Source organism: Aythya ferina (genome assembly GCF_964211825.1).
Source record: "Aythya ferina genome assembly, chromosome: 11".
In the NCBI taxonomy this organism is placed as follows: Eukaryota; Metazoa; Chordata; class Aves; order Anseriformes; family Anatidae; genus Aythya; species Aythya ferina.
Window position 1 is genome coordinate 19,203,053 of NC_140307.1, and position 23,541 is coordinate 19,226,593.

At 34.7% G+C, this 23,541-nt stretch overlaps 1 protein-coding gene across 3 annotated transcripts in view; it reads left to right on the forward strand.

The window, feature by feature from the left end:
- The window catches only part of WDR72 (WD repeat domain 72), a 118,352-nt gene that overhangs the window by 88,859 nt on the left and 5,952 nt on the right, over positions 1-23,541 (forward strand). For all 3 annotated transcript variants that reach the window (XM_084532298.1, XM_084532299.1, XM_084532300.1), the window contains one exon: positions 22,890-22,988. In XM_084532298.1, coding sequence (XP_084388424.1) covers positions 22,890-22,988 — 99 coding nt within the window. The remainder of the gene's footprint in view (positions 1-22,889; positions 22,989-23,541) is intronic.

The window sequence follows — 23,541 nt, forward strand, 5'->3', positions numbered from 1 at the left end:
AATGACTTCATTTCTGAAGAAAGTAGCACAGCAGGTAGATATTGCCTACTATGCATAATGGTGTGTTTTTTTTCTGTATCTTTAAAATGAGACAGTTGTTCCTGAACAATCAGTCCTGTCACTGCAATAAGAAGCCTGTGGTAAAACTGATTATATTATTTTTAGTCACTGCAGTTAAATGGACAAGAGGCAAAGTTTTTACCTACTGCAATCAGCTATCCCTTTTAAAATCCTGTAAAGATGGCAGACACATGTTAAACACTGTGGATTGCTGGTAAAGTTAACCGTGTGCATCCAAAAGTGGCAGAATATGGACTAAGGTGCAACCTCAATCTGTGCTGTAATAAAGTAGCTGTTCATCTGTGGTCAGAGATCGTCATGAAAGACCTTGAGTTCCTTCACTTTATTTTGCAGAAAGGCCATCAGACAGCTTTGCATCATCTAACTCTATCAATCAAGGACCTCAACCACTGCTTTCTGCTGAAAGCTTTCCTGTTTGGCTCTGTTTTTCACAGACAGCTCAATAACTTGTCTGTGGGGCTGTGATAAATGTACCATGTGCTTCTAAACTGTCTCTTTAACACTGAACTGAATTTCAACTTGTAATGCTTGTGACTAATTGTTTTCATCAGAAACATTTTGTTTCCAACTATTACCCAATAGCCTCTGATTATCTCATTTTTTCATTTATTCTCTGGCAATGGTAGCATTTGAAGGCTGCCTTCCATACAATGGACTGCTAGAAGACTAGATGTTACTCAATGAATAAGCCACATAGTGTAAAGAATAAAATTAAAGCAAGCCCACATGAACAAGAAATATCAATTTCTAACACTTTTTCTTTTTCTTTTTTTTTTTCAAAATAAGTATTAAATCTCTTTCTAATTACAATTTTTTCTCTTTCTGGTTGTGAGCTAGTCCTAAGTGAAACATCCTTGTGCTTTTCTCAGTATATAAAAAACAGGGCTGATACCACAAAACCTCATGCTATTTGGGCACAATTGCCCATTTTGCTGAGAAGGCCCAAAATAGAGCTATTATGGCAAATGAATAACTTCTCACTCTGAAAGAAGGTGGTTCTTTCAGATCAGGTTGTAGGTCAATGGCAGGGCAGGGTAAGGAAACTCATGTTGCAGCTGTCTGCAAATGAGCTTCACTTCTGATACAATATAAAAAGGACTCCAAGGTTGGTAAAGGTTAAAAAATGGATAAGAGGACAATTATGTAAAATATGGGGAAGCAAAAGAGTTTTCATATCTGGACACAAACTTCCCAAGCATTTGTGTAGCTCATACATTTTTAACATTTTTAACTTGTGGTCTTAAAATCTCTGAATGCTAAGACTGAAATTAATACAGTTTAATGGCTGAGAAAGTATGGTGATTATTGAGAGTATATAGATAGATAGATGGAAATTATGTTACATCAAATTAAGGAATGCAGGTAAAAAACGTATGTTGTGGGTTGTTAGGCAGCATGAAGCTTACGTACAGAGAAGCTGTTCCTTTGAAATATAAATAGATTAGAATGTGTTTAATTGTTGTGACAAAGTGCAGGGTAATTCTCAGCTGCAAATTCATGCAAATTACAAAACTGTAGTATGCATTCAACATCAGAGTAAATGGTCATCTTCCCAGGGGAAAAGTGGTATGCAAAAGGACATTTTAATAGAAAATAGCTGCCACAGAATGCAAAATCTGTTCTGGGATATATGAATGTGACTCCTATCAAGCATAATTGTGCTCAAAAACTGGCGGCTAGGACTTTAATGTGGATCATATTAGACAAAACATACCCAAATCAAGTATTAGTTTTCTACTTTTCTCTATAGCAGTACTAGTAAGAGAGGAAAAAAGAGCATAAGACATGTTAATTGCTTATGGGAATATGCTGTTCCAGGTTAGGAAAAATAAATATTGTAGTCTGGAAAGCATGTTGATTTTTGGTGTACAGTACTAGTTTACACATTCCTCTTTTAGAGCACAAAGGTAATACTACAAATACATCTTTTGTACCAGTGAAGTAAAAAATTACATGTACTGTGAAAATTCTCATTCCTTGTGTCACTGCATAAACATGCAGAATCAAAAATAAAATGGAATGGCATTGCTGTAGTTCATGAAAAGGAGGGCAAACAGTGGAAAACTGCAGCCCACTTTGCATTAGCTGTTACCACGATGACATAGCAGCACAGGGTACATTAGAGCACAGCTAGATTTGTTTAACAAATTCTGTGTGTAGGACCTATCTGGGATGATTTTCTATAAGAGAACTATTTACTGTTATTACAGTGCCAGCTGAGTACAGTAACCTTTTTGACTTCTCCATTCCTTACTTATACCCTTGCAAGCCCATAGAGAGATCCAATCTGTAGTATATATTTTTTACTCCTGGCTCACAAATAGAATACCCAGAAGAAACCTGCTGTGCAAAGCCAAATAGAATTTCTGCTTGTAGGTGACACCATTTGCCAAATCTGTTGAGCTCCTCCTCTCCCTCTCAGATTAAAGTATTTTCAGATATTGGTTAATAGATTCATCTCAAGACTGTGACTCTAATTCTAGACAGCAGTGTTCTGCCTCACACAGTTTTACTAGTAAGCAATTAACATATGTCCAGCTGATCTATGTAATGGAAGATTTACTCTGTTAGACAGAAGCTTCTGCTGGTGCACGTAGCCTCCAGGGTCTCGTCCAGGGAAAATAAGTATGAAGCTGTTGTGAACAACTCTTCTTTGGCTTCCAAAATTACTTGTGCTCTCATGGCTATAAAATAGAACAGCCATAAAAGAAACTGAATAGTGGGGGTTTCTGGTTGTTGTTGTTTTGTTTTGTTTTGTTTTGTTTTGTTTTTTTCCTTTATGATATTTTCCAAAGATCCCATATATATGTGTGTGTATATATATATATTTATATATTTAAGAAAGGTATGATATTGGAATACCATAGCACTCATCAAGAAAAGGAAGCAGCAGGGAAGGGGTTAAATTAGGGGCACATAAATTAGGTTTGACACTGGTTGCCCACTGTAGAGCTCATGTCAATTGTAAAGCAGAGTGAGTATAACGTTTTAAGGAAATCTAGCAGAGTCCTTAAAATACAGGTATTATTTAGTGGCAGGAAAGAAATGAAGCAAGTCTAGGTACTCTTTACTGATACACTGGATGCACTAAGATAGTCTTTTGCTTGTGTAGGCTACTGCTGTCTTAAATACATGAAGTAAAGCTACAGGCAGATTTTTTGAGCAACTTTTGTAATCTAATCAATTTATAATCAAATTTTATTTCAATTGCATGCAGGCTGGAAGTGCAGGGGCTGGTTGCTGTTACTGGTTCCTTAAATGAACGCAGTAAGATTTAGAAGCTGGGTTCACTAACAATGAGTTTAATTGGTAGCTACACACAATACTGAAGTCCCAAAATTGTATTCTAGACACACACTTGGCTCGGTGAAAAATTGGGATAGATTATGTAGAGACAGTGTTTAATTCTCCTTGCAAAGTCCTTACAAGTGCAAACGGAGGACATGTGGTCAAGACAATCCCTTGTGCTAGCTCCCCTAGCTATTGGCTGCTATGAGATCTTTAGAGGCAGTGATAAATTTGAGGGTAGTCATCTGACTTGCCTTAATCAGCACTGATTAAAAAGATCTAAATGGCTCCTGGCAGCCCCTGGATCAGAAGGATGCAGATTCTTTCTCCCTAGTGGTATGCCAGTCACCACTGTGGAGGTAAATTTCATCTATAAATGTCAGGGGTAACATTTCAGTCAAAAGTTGCACAGTGGCACTCAGAAGAGCTGATACACTGTGGGGATATAAGAAGAATGTAAATAACACTGCAAATATTACAAAGTTATTATGTACATTGATTGTATGGCCTTTTGAGGAGGTCATGTTCTTTTCTGTTGACTCTGTCTCTGAGAAGATATGGCATAAATAGAGAAGAGCTTAAAGAGAGGCAAGAAAAATTAACAGGCTTCTTTATAAATGTAATTTTAAAAGCCGGTCAGTTTAAAGAGGGGATAAATACGAAAGAATGTTGCATAAGAAGCATATGAAGCATATGAAATTACAAATGGTTTGGCAAAAGTAAATCAGTTACTCAGTCATCTTTCTCCTTTCTCATAAGTCAAGAACATACAAACATTCAGCTAAACTGAAAGGTTGAAGCTTTAGAAAGCTTGAAAGAAAACCTTTCTTCATAACACGTCTCAGTTTTGCCTTCTATTAAATGGGGCAGCAGTTTTTCTCCATCTCCATTAAATGTTCCAAGGTTCCAAGTTCCTAAGCACCAGTCCCCATGTAACTTAAAAATAACTTACACAAAGTTCTACAGAATTAAATAGGCCATAGCAATTTTTCCGTAGAATTTTAATGTAGGAACCAGGCTTCTGTATCTAAGGAGCATCCTCTGTAAAAGTATTTATGGTGACTTTTAAAAGATATGGAAAAGCTCCTCCTGTCAGCTTTGTAGCTCCTGCATTGTATTCACAGTCAAATATTGAGACATGAGGAGAACAAAGCATTTATTTACTTTTAACAAAATAAATCTCAAAAAAAAAAAAAAAAAAAAAGGAATCCAAGAATGGTATTTAGAAATTTAGCATATAGCTGCTAATTCATGCAGGACAAAAGCAAATATAGAGGTATTTGTGTAAATTCATACAAGCAGCTAGAACATACCTGACAAACAAGCTGGCAGTTTGTGGAGCTCAGACCCAACACCCAGGGTGAAGTCAAAACTCAGGGTTTCCAAGGTCTGGAATGGAGTAGTGACCCTAGGCCTTTCATGCACAGAAACCTAATGGTGGGTAAGAGAATTACTTCTAGTATAGGGGTCTCTCTTCTTCATGAACTACTTCTAGTATAGGGGTCTCTCTTCTTCATGAACTATCTACTTTGCAACTCTTTCTAAGAACTGTTTATGAAGTGTTCAGGAGAAAATCGTTCTTGGCCTTACATGCTCTAGGCTTGTCTTTCACCCCCTGAAGAAAGAATATATTAGCTTGAATTTCAATAGAATAAAATTGAATGCATCTTAAAAGTATTTTTTTTGCTGACTTGCATTAAATGAGGTGCCAAACAAAAGCACTAACAAATTATGCCTCTTCAAAGTACATCCCCTGAATGGGAACCATATAAATATGAAGAGAAAAGACCTCATAGGAAATGTTAGTCAGGTATTATATTTTGTGGCTAAAGGCCATCTAGGAGAAGCAGTAAAATAATTGCTGCAGTAAGGATTACAAAGTATGTCATATTGCACCTCACTGTAAATATCACTTTAATTTTTTATGGCACAGATTATTTGAAAGTTTATTTTATATACTGCATAGCACTTAAATGTCACTGGATCTGAAACCCTTATGCAGGAAGCTCATTAGTTGAGCTGTCTGCGTCTGTATATCTGCCATCAGCATCTGGTGAGATGGCTGCTGCTGACCCTGCCAGACTTGGGTCATGAGGTCAGCAGGTCTCATTTATTATTCAAAATTGCTTTCTGACCTTTTATCTGCTAGGTCAAAGTATGCTGCATTTTCCTTGGTTGAATTTTATAGTGAAATCAGTATCATGCCCAGATAATATAATTACCAATTCATGTGAATCTCATCCCTCTCTCTCCAAAAATGTACTCACTCTGAGGTTGATGAAGTTCAAAGGGTTGCCAATACAAATACACGTATGCTTCAAGACCATGTTTATACCTTGTCATCCTTGTGAAATAACACATGTAGCTTCACATCTAATTCATGCTTCAAATTGTTCATCTACTTTCCACCGTTGTGGTACTGAGACAGCTAAAGACAGCTTTGTAGCTCGCAGATATCTCTCATCTTTATCACTGCCATTCTTTTACATAGATTTCTTTTTAATGCTTTTAAATTTGATATACATACTCAGTATATTTTTCAGTAGTAACAGTATCTATTATTTCAGCTCCACATATGTGTATCCATTGACAATAGGAGATCTAGAAGGACTGTAAAGCAAAAAATGCTAATAAAAAATGAAGAGACTTTAATTTAGTTTGCAAAAAAAAAAGTCCAAAATATTTTTACAATATTTTTTGATTACAGATGCAATCTAGATCTAGGAAATCAGTGGTCAGCATGATTTCACTCTCCAAACAGAATCAAGAAGGACTCTGGTGAAATTAATGAAGATCTGATGATTTGAAATTTTCATTTTGCAGTGAATAAATAGGTAGCATAACATCCTAAGAAGAAAATTATTTTGAAGTTTTAAAGCACTAAACTTAGAGGATAAAATTAGCCAAAATTAGCTTAACAAGCCGTAATACAGTATGGAAAATTAGAAACCATATATGGCAGATTGATTCTTAACAGGATCTGTGCCGTTCAGCATTATTCCTCTGGAATGATTTCATCCTTTTTAAAAGAAAGAGTCAAAGGTCACATTGGTCTTGCCCTTGAAGCAGACAATATGAGATGTCAGCGTGTGTTTTCTGACACTGCATATGATGAATAACCTTGACATAGTAATAAACACATAACCTATATTAACGTTTATAAGCACAGTGAAGTATTAATGCAATATATACTTCGACAATATATTGTGAATACACAGCTTTCATAGAAATGGATTTCCTCTAGCAACACTGTAGTGAATTTATTGTTTGTTAAAAATTGCTGTAAAATACAAATTCTTTAAGTATCAGAATTCATACATATCTGAAATATGTCCAACCATATATGCATACAAACTGAGTAAGAGAAGTACTTTAAGCAGACACTGGATTAAAAATATGCAAAAAACTAAACATGTGATTTGTATTTGTGGAGATTTGTAAGAGAATTGTTAAATTCTCTTAAATTGTAAGAGAATAGTTTGTTTGTTTTTTTTTGTCTTTCAAATATTGTGCAGTCGATTGTCTTTGCAAGTACAGCTCTGTCATAAATTAGCATTCAGTAAAAGTTATCAGCTATTCTCATGGTGTTTCCAGTAGTGGAGAAAATAATTGTGTACTGGTATGATGTTAAAGTGTACCTAACATTTGGTTGGAACAAAGGAGTTTCCTGTAAGTACAGGAAGCTGTGAATCTCGTTGTGAGAAGAGTTATAACATGATGTAATAGTCCTTTAAAAAAAAAAAAAAAAAAAAAAAAAAAAAAAAAAGTAAATATTTAGCTTTTAAAACAGCCTTGTATTTGTTATAGCTTTCTTGATGACACAAAAAGTTTTTTCTCTCTCTCTTATTTTTTTATTTTTTATTTTTACTGAGAATTAAATAAAGCTATTGTATATTAATGAAATGCAGGCAAACATTAAAGGATACTACTTTGTCCTGTGCAGAACAGTTTGAAGTACAGTTAGTCTTGTTCATGAGTAATATCTGTATCTTGCAAATATTCTTTTGTACATCATTTTTGCTTGCTTTTAGCTATATAGCATGCTCCCAACCTAGTAAGCTATTTCTAATATAGACAAGCAGTGTTGAAGTTTGTCAGTATTCTCTCTGTATCTTTTAGAGAAGTCACCACATACTATTACATGTAAGCTAACCCCAGTTTCTACTCCAACTTTTATTATTATGCAAACACTATTATAACCATGGTGCAATAAATATTCACACTATGTGACAGAGTTGGACTAATGCCCTCTATCTTAATACTTGCAAAACATCCTAGCACATATCCTGGTGTACTTTACAAAGTGAAAAAAAGACATTTGTCATTCCTCCTATATATTATGAATGTTACATGACCATGAGATATACTTTGTAGGAGGTATGTGTACAAGAGAGGTCAAGAATACATTTCATAGGATTAAATGAGAAGAAAAATATATAGAAAACAGAATTAAGTAGGTTAATGAAAAAAAAATTATCTTTGTATTTTAATAAACACTTAACTGCTCAGAGATTGACATGTCTTCACATGGGTCCATCATTATTCCTATCATTACATATGGTGTAAATCTTCAGGTGATTTGTAAGTATTATTTTGGATTTTTTCTTTTCTAGTCTAATGTTTGTCATTGAAGTATTTTAATGTAAATATCTGCTTTTAAAGCAGAAATATACGTTCTCTCACTGTTGACTTTTTGGATCTTACCTGAGACGTATATTATTCATCTATTTCACTTAAAGTGGTGACTCTGAGGGAAAATTACTTTGAAATATAGTGAAAATGAAATCATTTAAGGACAGCTAGATAGCTGGTCACAGTGTTTATCATGGTGGAGTAAAGAATATTAATTCCCAATTCAAAACTCATTTTAAACCCATCATTAATAATCTCTCCAATCATGTTTGGCTTCCATGAAAAGCTAAAATGAGCTATTACTGGTGTTTCTATACGATGTTATTGTGTTAGTTGTTTTTTAAGGAACAAGATTTATAAGAGGTTGACTAAGCTGCTAGAACAGGCAGGGATAAACATAAAGAATGATTAAGCTACAACTAAACTAAAAATAATAATAAAAAAAGACAAAACAGTCTCTCTATTGTCTTTACATTGAGTGTTAAGTGAATCTTAAGTAATGAAAACTAAAGGAAATAACATGCTTATACATCCAGATAAGTTTGCAGTTCCAATGAAACCATAGAAAACACACCAGCTTTTTGTGGGTGTCAGTGTAAGAATAATAAATAAGTTGAGGAATGTAACCCATATTCATTTGCACTCCATAGCTTTCTTCATGGACTAAAACAAAACAAGTGGTTTGCTCCTCTCAACCACATTTTCACTTTTCTTTAGCTCAGAGTGACTGAGTGGTTGTCTTGAAATGGAACGTGAAATGGCACCTGCCACCACTAAAAGTGTCAGATAGATACAAATAATAGGTTTATAATAATACAATATGGTAATATTCACTGCTGTGATCCCAATTTTGTATTTTTTTCTGGAAAAAAAAAAAAAAAGGCTTTTTAATCATGTTGATAGATTTATTTACTTATTTACTTATTTATATTTTTTAGCCTGTCTCTGTTTTAAAGAACAAATCTAGGTACTAAATGTTTTACACAAACAACTAAGCTACTTGTGTATTCTTGAAAACCTACAGGTAACATACACTATAGATATCCTTTCACATACTGTTGTAAGAACTCTTTTGATTCTGTAGCAAGGGAGAGAGAGGGCATAAAAATACCAAAACGTAAAGCAGTTCTCTCTCTCTCTGCCAAGGCAGAGGCAGGTTCTTCCCCTCTGCAAAAAGCATCAGGCCATGAGAGCACCTAGAAGCTCACCTGCATTTGTCATCTGGTTGTGACAAAGGATGTGCAAAGTGTGAGGTGCCTATGAGCATCAGTGGGTTCTGTGCATTTAATTAATCTCTGAAATTAGATATACAGTTGCAGTACACCTGTGTAGTCTCAAAGTTTTGGACTTTTTTTTTTGGGGGGGGGGGGGGGGAGGGGATTTGGGTCTCAATTAGCTTATAACTTGGAAAAGATTGGAAAGATTCTAAAGTGCCAGTTATATTCTGGTGATAATGAATTTGTCTTCTGATCTTCTGGACATGATTATGGAAAGTTGTCTTACATTTTATCTGTTCTAATCTTTTTAATACATCCAGAAGAATTTCTACATTGCTTGCTTTTATCTCATTTACCTTGGCCAAACTCAGGCTGTGGTTAAGCAAGTGAAGTTCTATTGACTTTTGTAAAAGTGCACCTAGTTAAGAGCAGTGTGAATCCAGCTCCCTGAACATTCTGTGATTCACTTCACAAGAACGATGTGTTCTCTGTTAATAATACTACAGCCATTGCACCGCGCCTTTGAAACTGCAATGAAGGTCCTGCTGCACATTTGTACCTTTTTTTTTTTTTTTTTTTTTTTTTTTTTTGCAGGAGCCCTTTTAACATTTCCACTTCACTCATCTTACAAGCTAGTGTGCAACTTTTAGTGATCTCCTGAACATGCAGTTTTGTTTCCTGAAACACTAAATTGTTTTTATCTTTCAATATGTAGAGGGATGTATGTGACTGTCCCTAGATTCACCTCTGATTGTGCAGACAAGCTGTTAGCTGAAAGCATATAAGAACAAAAAGCAAATTAACCAGTAAACAAGAGAAGAGTACCAGGAGTACAGTTTGAAACAGGCAGGACATTTCCACATGGAATTTCTTGTTGAGGACTGGATCATTTCTAAATACCCAGAGTATGCTTACCTTTTCTGTGTGGGAATTAGGATATAGACGTGTGCAAATAAGCACCAGCCTGGAAGAAGTAGGTTTCAGAATAACTAAAGATATTTCAGATACTTTGAGTTTTGCATATAGACTCTTGTTCGTGTTAATGCAAGAGTTGGAAAATCACTTCAGCAACAAAAAACTGCCACAATCAGAAAATCAGAGGTTGCATGAAATGATTTATTTATTGAATCTAAGAGACTAAGACTGTAAGTATGACACTTTACTGAGTGGACACTCACAATGAAACCAATTTGATTTAACATTTTCTATGATAACTGCTTTTCTAATGTTGATTTTAAGATCAAGAGGGAGAAGTTCTTGCTGTATGCTCACTAAGTTATATCTTTGTTTTCAGAATTAACAAAGAACTAATGATCAGACATCAATGAAAAATCAATTTGTATCCATCGACTTGACTACCATGATAATGCTGGCTCAATTCAAATTACTCTGAACATAATGTAGCTTCCCCAACTTTCATAATTTTATGGCAAGTCTTAAGCTACCTTGTGTGTTTCTTTTTTGAAAGTTCAAGTTCATACAGCAATAATAATAGGAAAGTATTAACTTTTAGTAAAAGCAGACATACACACACAAAACAAACAAACAAAAGGAATGGAACGGAAAAAGGACCTAATGACCTCAAGTTGCATCAAGGGAGATTTTTGTTGGGTATTAGGAGAAATTTCTTTACTGAAAGTGTTCTGCAGCATTGGAATAGGCTTCCCAGAGACTTCCCTGGGAAGTGGTGGAGTCAGCATCTCTGGAGGTCATGAAGAAGCATAGATACGTAGAACTTAGGAGCATGGTTTAGAGGTTAGAGATGGACTTGCCAGTACTAGGTTAAAAGTTGGACTAGATGATCTTAGAGGTCTTTTCCAACCTGAATGATTCTATGATTCCTTCTTTTTTAAGTCTCACTTTTGAAGAGTTGAGTCATATGCTGAAGGTGGGCAGCATGATCAAATTGATTGCAAAATTTTAAGATTGGGTGCATTGAGCTTCAGGCTCCTGTTTCATCTTACAAAATATATTTAAGTGAATTGCAGTGAATCTAACAATTTAAAAAATCTTGCTGCTTCTCCCTCTGGATTCTTTTGTCCTCACACTCTTATGTGGCATTTGAATCAAAGAGAGTATGGATAAGCTCATACTTATGTTACTTGTTGGCTCTTCAACCTCTGTGATGACTAACTCCAGTAAAAGCATGGTCTTGTACCATGTTTCACGTATCAAGAGAAAGATCATCTGCATTTTGGAACTGTGTTTTTCAATTTTTTATGCGTGTGGTTTCACACAGCCTCTGAACTACAGGGATACTTTCAGTCTTCTCCTTAGATGCCTGTCTCTTTGCAAGTGCCTGTAGTCTCCTCTTTCTTACTTATTTATTGCCCATCTCAAAGTGGAGGGTCCAGGCCCTTTTTCCATTTACACATATGTCTTGAAGATGGCCTGAGGAATAAAGTTGAGCACATGTGAATGGTATTAAGGTGCAGTAAGAATGGTATTAAGGTGCAGACAGGGGTTATCTTTTACCTATTAACTACTTTACCATTTCTTGGTCATCATCTCATTTCAGGGAGTATCACATTGCTTTTCTGGTAATATATACTGTACTGCTTGAAGGGAAATTCTGTTTCCCAGATTTGTGTCTGCTTTGTCATAACTGAAAAAAAAAAAAATGGTGCACATTCATTACCAACAATTCAACAAAGCACCTTTCCAACATTTATATGTATCAACATTTTTTTTATTATTAATTCATAGATAAGTAAAGTATAGATTTTGTTCTCAACTGCATCAGGAGTGTAGCTCCATTAGAATTAACTTGGATTTATGCTTGTATAAGAGATCAGAATCATAGTCCACATGTGCAAAATGGATTTCTAGCCACACTACAAAGGAACAATTACTTGGAGCAGCTGTTGTTTGGGAACAAATACAAAATGATATAAATCCATTAGAAGCTAGTTTGCTGCCTAAAACACCAGTTTACTACAAAAAAATAAAAATAAACATGCAACTGAAACTCATTAATTAAATACAGTTTAGTCAAGAGTCATGCATAATGTAACAGCTACTGCGAACAGTTCACTCCTTGTTTAAATTTCCTTCTTGCTCTTACAGACATGAGGATCCTGTACATCAGGTAGTCACTAATAAGATTTTGCTTTCACATACTTGGAGAATGTCCTAGTGCATGTTTGTAAGACAAAGCAGAAGGATTACATATGCAGATTTTTGCTTTTATAGCATTAACCCTAATCACTGAAAAAATACATACCTTGGCAAGTGTTTCATACATAGTACTGCATGACTACATATGTACACCTCAAAGGTCTTCAGGCTGTATGAAAAACAAGTGGCCTAATGCTTTAAGCTTTTAAGTAATAATATTATGACTGGGCTGTGTATGTGAGATAACCACTTTTAAATGGAACGTGAAATTCTACCAGAAAAATAGTATTTCTATGTCTTCCAATAATTTCTGTGAAGAGGATTTTAGTAAGCAGTCCACTATGCACAGCAGTGTTATTTCTGTAGTGCTGTCATGTTAGCGGTGAGAATATGTTACTACAACACCACTGCTAATGTTCAAAAATGGAATTTGTTTAGAAGACAGGGACAGAAAAGGAAGCAAGTGGAGTTCACAAATTAAAAATTGTACAGCAGTTTCACTGCAAAACCATCTACTACTCATACAGTACCATCCAATTAATCCATTACTCTTAATCCAGGTACAATCCTTGCCAGATATCTGGACACAATCATAGGCTTTTAGGATTACAAGTAACATAATAAAAGATAATGACCAAAATTAAGCACACCAATACAGAACGCTTGGGTTAACTGGGCCTGCCATGTGCACACTAAGGCAGCAGTCTGTTAGGTTTAAAGTGAGATTAAGGAGTTGTGTAACCTGCAATTATGCTGTTTTTCATTTAAAAAAAAAAAAAAAAAAAAAAAAAAAAAAAAGATTGGGCTCAGTAGGGCTCTTCCTTATATTTATCTCTGTTTAATTGGATTGGGAACTGCTTAAACATCTTTGAGTTGGAGCTTAGAAGAAGATGATCCCAGCTGTTTTTCGAAGCTTAAGACAGCAGGCAGACAACATGATCATGTCAAGACTCACACTAAAGCCTTAATCCTACTTTTTCATCAACTAGCACTACAGCAGAGTCTTTAACCTTCTAAGTACTAAATGTGCTTTGTATCTCTCACAGGACATTTGCTGTCAAATGTTACTGTCCAATAATATTAATTTTGCTTCCTTTCTGATGAGGACTTTAAAGAATAGTTTCTATCTATCTGAATTTGGAGAGCTATAGTGTAAACCTGTATTTTCAGTCCTTTTAAAAATACAATTTAAAAATCAGCACCCATCAAACTCTATTGCTCTCTAAGGAGGTGAGGAATTGCATTAACCTGTACCTCATCTGTTATAATGTAAAACCCAGTATATTAGTAACTGTTATTCTTTGTACACCTAATACTAGATTGAATACAGTTTTATTTTCAATAGGAAATAAATGGCAACAACTTTAGATTTGTTCAGGTGTTGTTTTTTTCCTACAAACTGTTAACATGACAAAAAGAGACTTGCTAACTAGAGTGTTACTTAGTTTGGTAATCCTTGAGTTGCATAAAGATTAAAAGTTCTAATGATTTTTCCCTGTATCTGTTAATAGTATTCTGTGAAATTTGTAATGCCATAATCTCTTCTCTTCTCTTCTCTTCTCTTCTCTTCTCTTCTCTTCTCTTCTCTTCTCTTCTCTTCTCTTCTCTTCTCTTCTCTTCTCTTCTCTTCTCTTCTCTTCTCTTCTCTTCTCTTCTCTTCTCTTCTCTTCTCTTCTCTTCTCTCTCTTCTCTTCTCTTCTCTTCTCTTCTCTTCTCTTCTCTTCTCTTCTCTTCTCTTCTCTTCTCTTCTCTTCTCTTCTCTTCTCTTCTCTTCTCTTCTCTTCTCTTCTCTTCTCTTCTCTTCTCTTCTCTCTTCTTCTCCTTTTCCTTTTCTTTTTCCCTTTCCCTTTTTTTCCTTTTCCTTTTCCTTTTCTTTTTCCTTTTCTTTTTCTTTTTCTTTTTCTTTTTCTTTTTCTTTTTCTTTTTCTTTTTCTTTTTCTTTTTCTTTTTCTTTTTCTTTTTCTCTTTTTCTTTTTCTTTTTCTTTTTCTTTTTCTTTTTCTTTTTCTTTTTCTTTTTCTTTTTCTTTTTCTTTTTCTTTTTCTTTTTCTTTTTTTCTTTTTCTTTTTCTTTTTCTTTTTCTTTTTCTTTTTTTCTTTTTCTTCCTTTGTGAGGCATTGCTCCTATTTGTCCTAGTGACACAAGGCTGCCAGCAGGAAAGCAAGCGTAGTTAATGCTCAGCTGCTCAAACCAGTCAAGCAAGCTAGCAAGTCCCAGCTGTGCTACTTGATGTTTTTTGATTGCACCTAGTCCTCAATCTGTGAACTGTTTTCTGGACTTAGATTCATCAAGCTCTGCCGCTTTAAAAACTCATGCAGGCAGGCATCCTAGGATATGCCATTATAAGCTGCTGCCAGGGGATCTTCTAGGAGATAAATGGAATCTGTGTGAAGTAAATTAGTGTGAACCAGTCAATCTGTGTGTCAGCCTCGAGCCACATCCATGGGTAACTAGCTTGCTGACTGAAAAGTCCACTGTCTTTTGCCAATCAGATGTCTCAGCCACCAGGAAGCAGTCCTATACAACATTAGTTTCTTGGAATAATGCCTGTTTGACCAGCTAGTGAAACTCTTTGGTATACGGTACTGTACTGCCTGAGTTTACTTATTGCTTACAATTGAACTGAAAATCTTTTAAAGTCCGATAAAATTTTAACAGTAGGGAGCATCACAGAAATGTCTTGGAAATAAGTACTTCCACTTTCGTACGGCAGTCATTCAGCAGTTTCATGCTGTGCTGCTGTTGGCTTTACCTCCCTATCAGTAATGCATCTTCAAGGCCATAAGGCAAAGTAATGACAATAATCTGTCCAGAAGAGGTTAATAAAGATTCTCTGTGTATATTTTTCCCCATGGATTAAGCTATTTGGAAAGCTTTGATCAAGAGATGGGACGAGTATGCAAGCTATAAGATTCACATTATGAACAGGGATATGTGAGTGTCATAAAGTGCTACACACTGTTGTTTCATTTTGTTTTTAGAAGTAAACTGAGGCAATCAACAAGAATTCTTGTGTATAAATGGAATAATTAAAAGGATTTTGGACTTGAATGCCAAATAAATCTATCTTCATGAATAATCTGGCAATAATGCAATTTTAAAAATATGGATTTCTTTATGTGTTTGATGTTCTTATAGAAGCTATTGATATACTAATAGGCAACTGTATGTGCAATATGAACTATCTCACACCATTAATCTGATGTGCAAAAAGCAAGACTTTATATATTTTTCAGAAGAAAGGACAGGACAGGAAAGGAGAGGCCATACATTTTAAGGAAGGAAGGAAAGGAAAGAAAAGGAGAAAGAGAGAGGAAGGGAAGAAGGAAGGGAGGGAGGAAGGGAGGAAGGGAGGAAGGGAGGGAGGAAGGGAGGAAGGGAGGAAGGGAGGAAGGGAGGAAGGGAGGAAGGGAGGAAGGAAGGAAGGAAGGAAGGAAGGAAGGAAGGAAGGAAGGAAGGAAGGAATAATTCTTGTAAAAATTTATTTCTACTATCTTCCAGTGACTGGATGGAGGAAAAAATAAAGGGGGGGGGGGGAATAAGTATAAATAACATTAATCAAATGTGATTACACTATTCAGTCCTACACCAGTTTGTTTAAAACACACACAACCGGATATTTAGGGAAACTGGATAAAAGAAAGTTGGGCTTTCTGGCTAGAGAGATTATTGAGAAGAAAAAGCAGTGTATAATGATAAAAGAATTAAAGATGGTTTGGGGTTACATTTTCCTTTTTACAATCCTCCTAAGTTTTACAGAAGCATATGCTTCAGAGCTTTGCAATAAATGCTGTGTGGGATTTTATGGGAAAGAATTTTATTTCTTGCAGCAGAACCCACTGAGACAAATTTAACTAGTTATGTACTTTATTATATATAGTACACAGAATACATGGACAGATGCTGATATAAATCATAACTAATATCAAGACAACTGCTTTAAAATTGAGTGAATGTTTCATTGCACTAATGAAACAAAAATAGGATGTCCTTTGAGAGCATAATTTGTTACATGCCACTGTATTTTAGTTGAGAGAAAAAGGGAAGTCCCTCTGGGTGAATAAAACTTCAAGGTATATTGGGGAAAAAAATCACTGAAAATTTCAGTTTTCCTGTCTGGAGTAATTCTGTCCTCATAGATATAGAGAGGGAGAAAAAAAAAAAAAAAAAAAAAACACAACAGAGTTTTAGATGTTTTTTTTATTTAAAATATATAAAAACCTTAAACCAAATTTTAGCCAATGTCACATTCAATCATCAGAAAATAACAAGTCATTCTCAATTAAGTGACAACTACATACATCAGTAGAGTATTTTCTTTGTGGTTTTTGTTGTTGTTAATTGATTGTTTGTTTTAATGGCACTAAATATTAAGAAATGACGAGCAACTGATGTCCCTTGTCACCAAGATGAATTAGTCATTTATATGACCTGAGAAATGGTTTGAGAAAACAAACAAACAAACAAAACCAACAGGGTTCAATTCAATAAGGGCAAGAGCAAGGATCTAGACTGAGTAGGATTAATCTTCTGGGGAAAGACAGGATGGGGTGGAAACTGTGGCAACAAAGGCAAACACTGTAGCAGATTCTGTAAACAGGAGCATCACCTGTAAAAACGTGTGAAGTAATCTGTGTGCTGTACTCAGCATTGGTAATATCAAGGGCACATCCCCAGCCTATCTGCCTGCTGGCACACTGCTCAGTGGTGAGTTCTATCACTGCAGTGGAAGGGTGAGTGCTCCATATGGGCTGGTGGTACTTCATTATCACCTTGTCCTGTTTCTAGTTGATTGTGGCAAGTGCTGATAATACTTCACCTGCCATTTCATGAATACTTTATGCATTTTTGTACTAGTGAAAATCAAAATGCATGGCAAAATAAAATAAAATAAAATAAAATAAAATAAAATAAAATAAAATAAAATAAAATGCTAAGTAGCATAGTAATTCTCAACTTGGAGAAAAAAAAAAAAAAGTTAAAATTTGAAAAAAGGATACAACAAAAGACTGGTTGAACACCATGAACACCACAGAGAGTGTAGTGTGCAGGAGTCTTCCATATACCTTCTTCTTCCACAGAGCTGGGGAGTTTCATGTTAAGCTAGTAGGGACACACACAAACAAATGAAAGAAGATGCATCCCAGAAATTCTGTGATTCTGTGATCCCTATAAAACCATAAAAATCATAAAACCACAGAGCCTTATATGTTAAGGCAAGTTAGAATATGGGGTCTGAAAATGCTACACACTTAGGGGAAGAGTGGAAAAGTTTATGGAAGAACAATATACTGAGAGTTATTAAATATCAAACAAAACAAACAAACAAACAAAAAGAGTCTGTTTCTGGAACTAACTGAGTGTCAAAATGTAATTTAGGAGGAGTTTCTGGTGGTTTTACTGTATGGGTGTTGCATTCTTCCTTGGCATTTCCTTTTAAATTCCTTGGCATTTACTTTTAAACAGTGAGGTAGACAAGTGCAGTAGATGATGTTTTCTCAGTATGTGAAGGTATTCTTACTCTTTTTATGATATCTGTGAAACAACCTTTTAAAAATAGTATTCAAAACATTTATTTCCCAGTTGTCAGTCTAGCTTCTTTGGTGTATTATGGTTATGGTAGACCCAATGAATCCCATTGAAGAGCAGCTGAATCTATAGAAATGAAAAATTACCAAGTTTTTCTTTTACATACCTTTTTTTCCTGCAGTTTTACTTAAATTCAGGTTGGTTTATGTTCTGCATTGGACCATAACTACACGTATAACCTATAGCCAATCTTACCTAATATCTTTGAATGAAAAATAATTTTTGTTTTGTTTTCAGCTTGTTTTGAAATGTCACATATTGAATGACAAATATGTTACTGTTTTCTCTGCAGACACACTGTGTCTAATTTATTAATCCACCTTATTAATAAAAAAGGCATATTATCAAAAAATGTGAATTGGTTGATTCACCTGCGTTATGCAAACTTTCTCCAATATATCTGCCCTGTGAAAATCGGTATGCAGAACAGGTTACCTAAACTTTAGTGTCTGATGTTTCTTTCCAGCATGGAACAAGGCTTTTCAGAGTTCAAACAAAACATATAGAAATAAGATAGTGATTAGCTGTTGCTGTAATCAGTGATTAGTACATATTCACAAAGAACAGCTTATCATTTAACAGCTCTTTTACAAGAAGACTGTTCTTTCACAGGCAGGTCACAAATGAGTTTGTGATCTCTTTGTAAATAATTTGTTTTTATTTTTTTGGAACTTGAAATATTTGGAAACTATTTACATAAATGTTTCATTGAATACTCTGATCTGATAACATTCATTTACTATTCTAAATTCCATACTTATCTTGTCTTTTTCTTTCTTTTTTAATGTTTTAATATAAGAGAATCAAATTCAGTAAACAACTCTGAAGAGCTTATTAAGATATATCAGAAAAATTACCACAGTCCTCAAGATTGATTCTATACAATGAAGATTTACATCACTTTACATATGAAGTTCAAGGTCTTTTGCATCTATGAAATCTGTCCTTTTTCCTTACTTCCATGCTAACAAGGGTAATTTCTACTATCCGTGTTTTAAGAAAACATGGATAAAGAACATATCATTGGGGTTATGTCAGAAATTTTTGTTTCCTAACTTTTTTCTCTGACACATAGATTTGGGGTTTATTTGAACTCCAGAAATTTACATCACTTCAGCTACATAAATTAGCTTTCAAATGGAAACAAACATAATGTTAAGGTCCATTTAAGTCCAGAATAAGATGGAATATCCTCAGAATAAGTAATGATCATACCATTTATGGTTACATCAGTTCTGAAATTCCATCAATAACCTAGGTATAATCAATTCAAAACAATATTTCCCCTATTGATATTTGAACATAAAATCACATTCCTGTAGCTGAGAATACAGTAAAGTAGGTTTCAGTTTTACAATTTTTTGATTTTTTTCCATGATTACATAATGCCATTTTTTAACTTTCACTCTTTATTTGGGCCAGACTGTTCTTGTCTTATTTTTAACTTTTCAATTCCCTTTGTTCTTCTGTCTTTTGTGATATTTTTAAGGAACCTTCCTCTTCAAATAGAGCATGTAACACATTTATTGTGTGTTTAAAAAAAAAAAAAAAAAGATGTGAAGACCTTTGCCTAGGTCCCTTTCTTTTCTCACTGCATGCACTATTATATAACTTCACAAACTAGGATATTGTGAAGTTTATTTGCCTGTATTATCTAGGGAGATATGTGTATTTAGAGGTAAGTGACAAAGCTAAGATACTCATCCCTCACTTGCACCAGTGACCTTATCCTGGTTTTCTGAAACATTCACTTGCTGACCTCACCCTTGCTGGCTGAACATCATTCTCCAGCAGCATTTTACTTTAGTTATCTAGAGATCTGCTTCTCCATCGCTGTGAAAACCCTTCCCATCTGTACATTCCACTTCCTCAAATTTGTTGCTAACAGCTCTTTCCCAATCAACTATTGATGACAGCGTTTCATTGTTGTTTTCCATCATTAGTCGGATGGTATGAGCTCTACCCATGACCCTTTTTTAAATCAATTTTGTCTCTCTTGGGCTTCTCTGACTCCATCTTCTGAAGAATCTCCCCTTATCTCTGCAATCTTTACTTAAGCATATCACATGGAGATTCTTCTGTTTTGTCCAGGGATCTGCTAGACTCTCATTTGATTTCTTTCTTGTTCAATTCACACTTTCTTTCTGATGTATGCCATCTGTGTATGGACCTCCTTATAGCTGTCTTCTCTTCATTATCAGAACTCAAACAGATATGTGATAATGAAGAGAATCAGATCTGGTGGTTCCACTGATGTTTGTCATGATTGCAGAATAAACAACTAAATCAGAGCTCTTCATCATCTCTTTCAAACCTTCTCTCTCCTTACTTTCTGATTTTGTGATTCTGTCCTTAAATCTATGTCCTAATAAAACCCTCTAATACGTCTCTTTTGCATGTTTGGTCCTGGCCTGATTCAGAGCCCTCACTCCGCTATGTTTTTGGACACACTTTGTGTCAAAAATAGTCCACATTCTGCATGTATTTCATCTGAGAGGCAAGATTTCAAGTCCAGTTTAGGAAATGGCTAAAGGATTGTGTGCCCAGTACCCCAGCTACATATTGTCTTCTTTGTATTTGATTTGACAGAAAGGGCTGAACAGAAGGGAAAATGCATTGCATATGTTATATATGATAATGAGTTTATACTGTTTGGTCCTTCCCGCATAGGTGCCCCAAAGATTTTTTTCAGAGGTGTGAATTTTGCCTCAACATCACACCACATTTTAAATTAGACATCAAGTAAGCATTCTTCTTCCCTTGGAATCACCTTACCTTAATTAAACTAATATTACATAGCTTTTAGTAACTAGACCCAAGAAAAACAGTGATAGTTTGAAAAGGATGGCCACTCAGAGTTACTTACTGGATAAAAATACACCTCACAACTTATCCTCAAGTCAGGAACTTCAGGTCCATTCATTTTGAAAGTCTAACTCTGAATTTTTGGTGACTGTTATGTTGTTTAGAGAAGATAGCTATTGTGATTTTTCTCATCCTCTCCAGAGTCATAGCTGTATGTTTTGTTTTCTCCCTTTTATCATAGTATTCTCTGTTGGAAATTTTCCTATTGCTCTACTTCAGAGGAGTTCTGACTTCTAAATTCGTACAGCTGTAATGGCTCTATCTATCACTCAGCACAGCAGAGCTCGGTGCTTAATAGGAAGAACTGTTTTAGAAAGAATGTTCTAATAAATCTGTCACAGAACAAATATATAAATACAATACACACACTTGTGGTTTCCAGTTTGTCTTTTTGAAGTGGGAAACCTGGCCTTCATATAAATTTGAAAATTATTTAAATATTGTAAAAATCAGACAAAACCACAGACATCTATGAAAACATTTCTTCCTGCACAAGTTGTAGCATTTTCTTGAATGAACAAGAACATATTTTATTTACTGTAAGTTGTTCTTCACTGTCAATGCACCTCATGCAGATTATTTTGTCAACACTTCAATGGTAGAGGTATGGACTAAAACGCCTCTTTATGTGGATAAGTTGACTGTTGTTACACGTTTACTAGCTGTATGGTTAGAAATTTAAAGACTGCTTTTGCTTGGTTGCCATCTGCAGCAGATGTTTTTAGGAAACTATTTTTTTTCAGTTGAAATGTGCAGTGTTAGTATCAAAGATTTTACTATTTTATTCTGTTTTAATGTTGTATTTTCAAGGGTCTAACTCCACAATTGTGCTGAAGCATGATTGCTTCAAGCGGATCCTGTGTAGGTGTAGGAGTCAAGAATGATGGAAACTTTTGGTGACCTGGGATCAATAGCTGCAAGCTGATGGAAAGTGAAGAATGTCGAAGTGGAATATGTGTATTTTGAGGTCTTCCTGCCTTAATAATGCCCTGATGCCTTGTTAATTCACTCATAATTTTGGCAAATTTAAATGGGTCCGGTAAAAAACAAAAACAAATCCATCAAAAGTTAAAACGGAATAATTCTTTCTTTAAATGGTACTTGTTTTAAAAACAGGATAAATCTGTGCTGGAATTGTTTATAGCCATTGTGATCCCAACCCACATGGACTGGAAGCCTGGAACTTTTCTTAGTTTTGTAGATATTAGGGAAAAAACAAGTCAGCACCATTTATTTAAGAAATGAGATCAGCTTTTAATTAATCAGAGTTTTAATGGGACTGAAAATTTGAGATCTACTCTTTGTTCTTCTTTAATGCATTTTTGGTTCCATATGAAGATATTGAGCAGGAGAGAGAAATTAACATTGTCAAGATAAAAACCTTTATTCTTTTCAGCAAAACTCGTGATTTTTTTTTTTTTTAAACCAAGAGAATTAAAAAGTCATATACAGACGAATAACTATTTCCATTAAAATATTTTTCTACTCTAAAATTAAAATGGTTTTAGCGATTAAGTAAATGAAATCAAATTTTACCATATCTAAACTGCAATTGAGTCTATTTTCTTCTGCATGCTATTATAGCTATATATATTATGTAGTTATAAACATATATATTATAATTATAACTAATTTTATTACAGATTCAAGCTTGTTATATTCAACATGTTTTAATCTTAAAATGGATGTAATTTCTCTCCTGGTGAATGACTCCAGTAATTGCAAAACCAGCTAATTGGTCTTTTTTGTTGTTTACTGGGTTCTTTACTGAAACAGAAAAGCACTTATTATGACTACTAAATTAATTTATTATTTTTGGCTTATATAAGAAAAAAAAATCTTGTTGTTTGTTCTTTACTTCAAAGAGATCAAATTTAAGCCAATGCCTCAAACTTCTCCCCAGATGAATTCTTGTCTATAGACTTTTCAAATGCGTTATGGTTGCATATATGTACTTTGAGTTTTGGTTTTATTTAAATCTATCATTTGAGTTTATAATTTATATTTTCAGCATTGAATGATCTGCAGAAGATCAGGAAGTCTTTGTTTCTGGATATATTACATTTCTCTCTCCCCCTGTTTTTATTCTTTATTGCTCCAGTTAGTGCACTGAAGCATGACAAGAGCTCAAACTCAGCAAACTTCCAAGATGTGGAGGATGTGCCTGACAGATGTGTCTTGGAAGAGTCTGAGAGTCCAGGTGAGAACTATTTAAAGACAGTCACCAAGTATCAAGTGATAAATCTGACGCAGCTTTTGGGTCTGTGAAAAAGGCACATTGTAATGCTGTTTCCTTTTTAGCAGCTGCAATGTCAAATTAATGGTCACCTCCAGGGGTCACAGTATGGAGCTGTTATCCTTTCCTCTTTCATCAACAATTCAGGTCTTAGAAAGGATAAAGGCTTTATGACCAAAAAGAAAGCTGACACTACCAGTTCATTATAATTAGTTTTGGACTATACTGCTTAGTTAATATATGTATGATGTCTGACCCTTTGAAGGTAGCATGAGATTATGAAAACTTAGAAGCACTGTATATACTGCAGTTGAATGTAGCAGTGGACATTCAAACACTGTATCTCTGGAGGAAAGCAAATTGGTAGTGTTGAGTAGCTTGATTCTTTTCTCTAAATCAGTTCACAATCATGATTTCATTTTAATGACTCTTAACATTGATTCAGCTAAATAGAGGAACATCCATAAAGTGCATTATTTTTGGTGACTAAAAGATTTATCTTCATGTAGTTTCATTA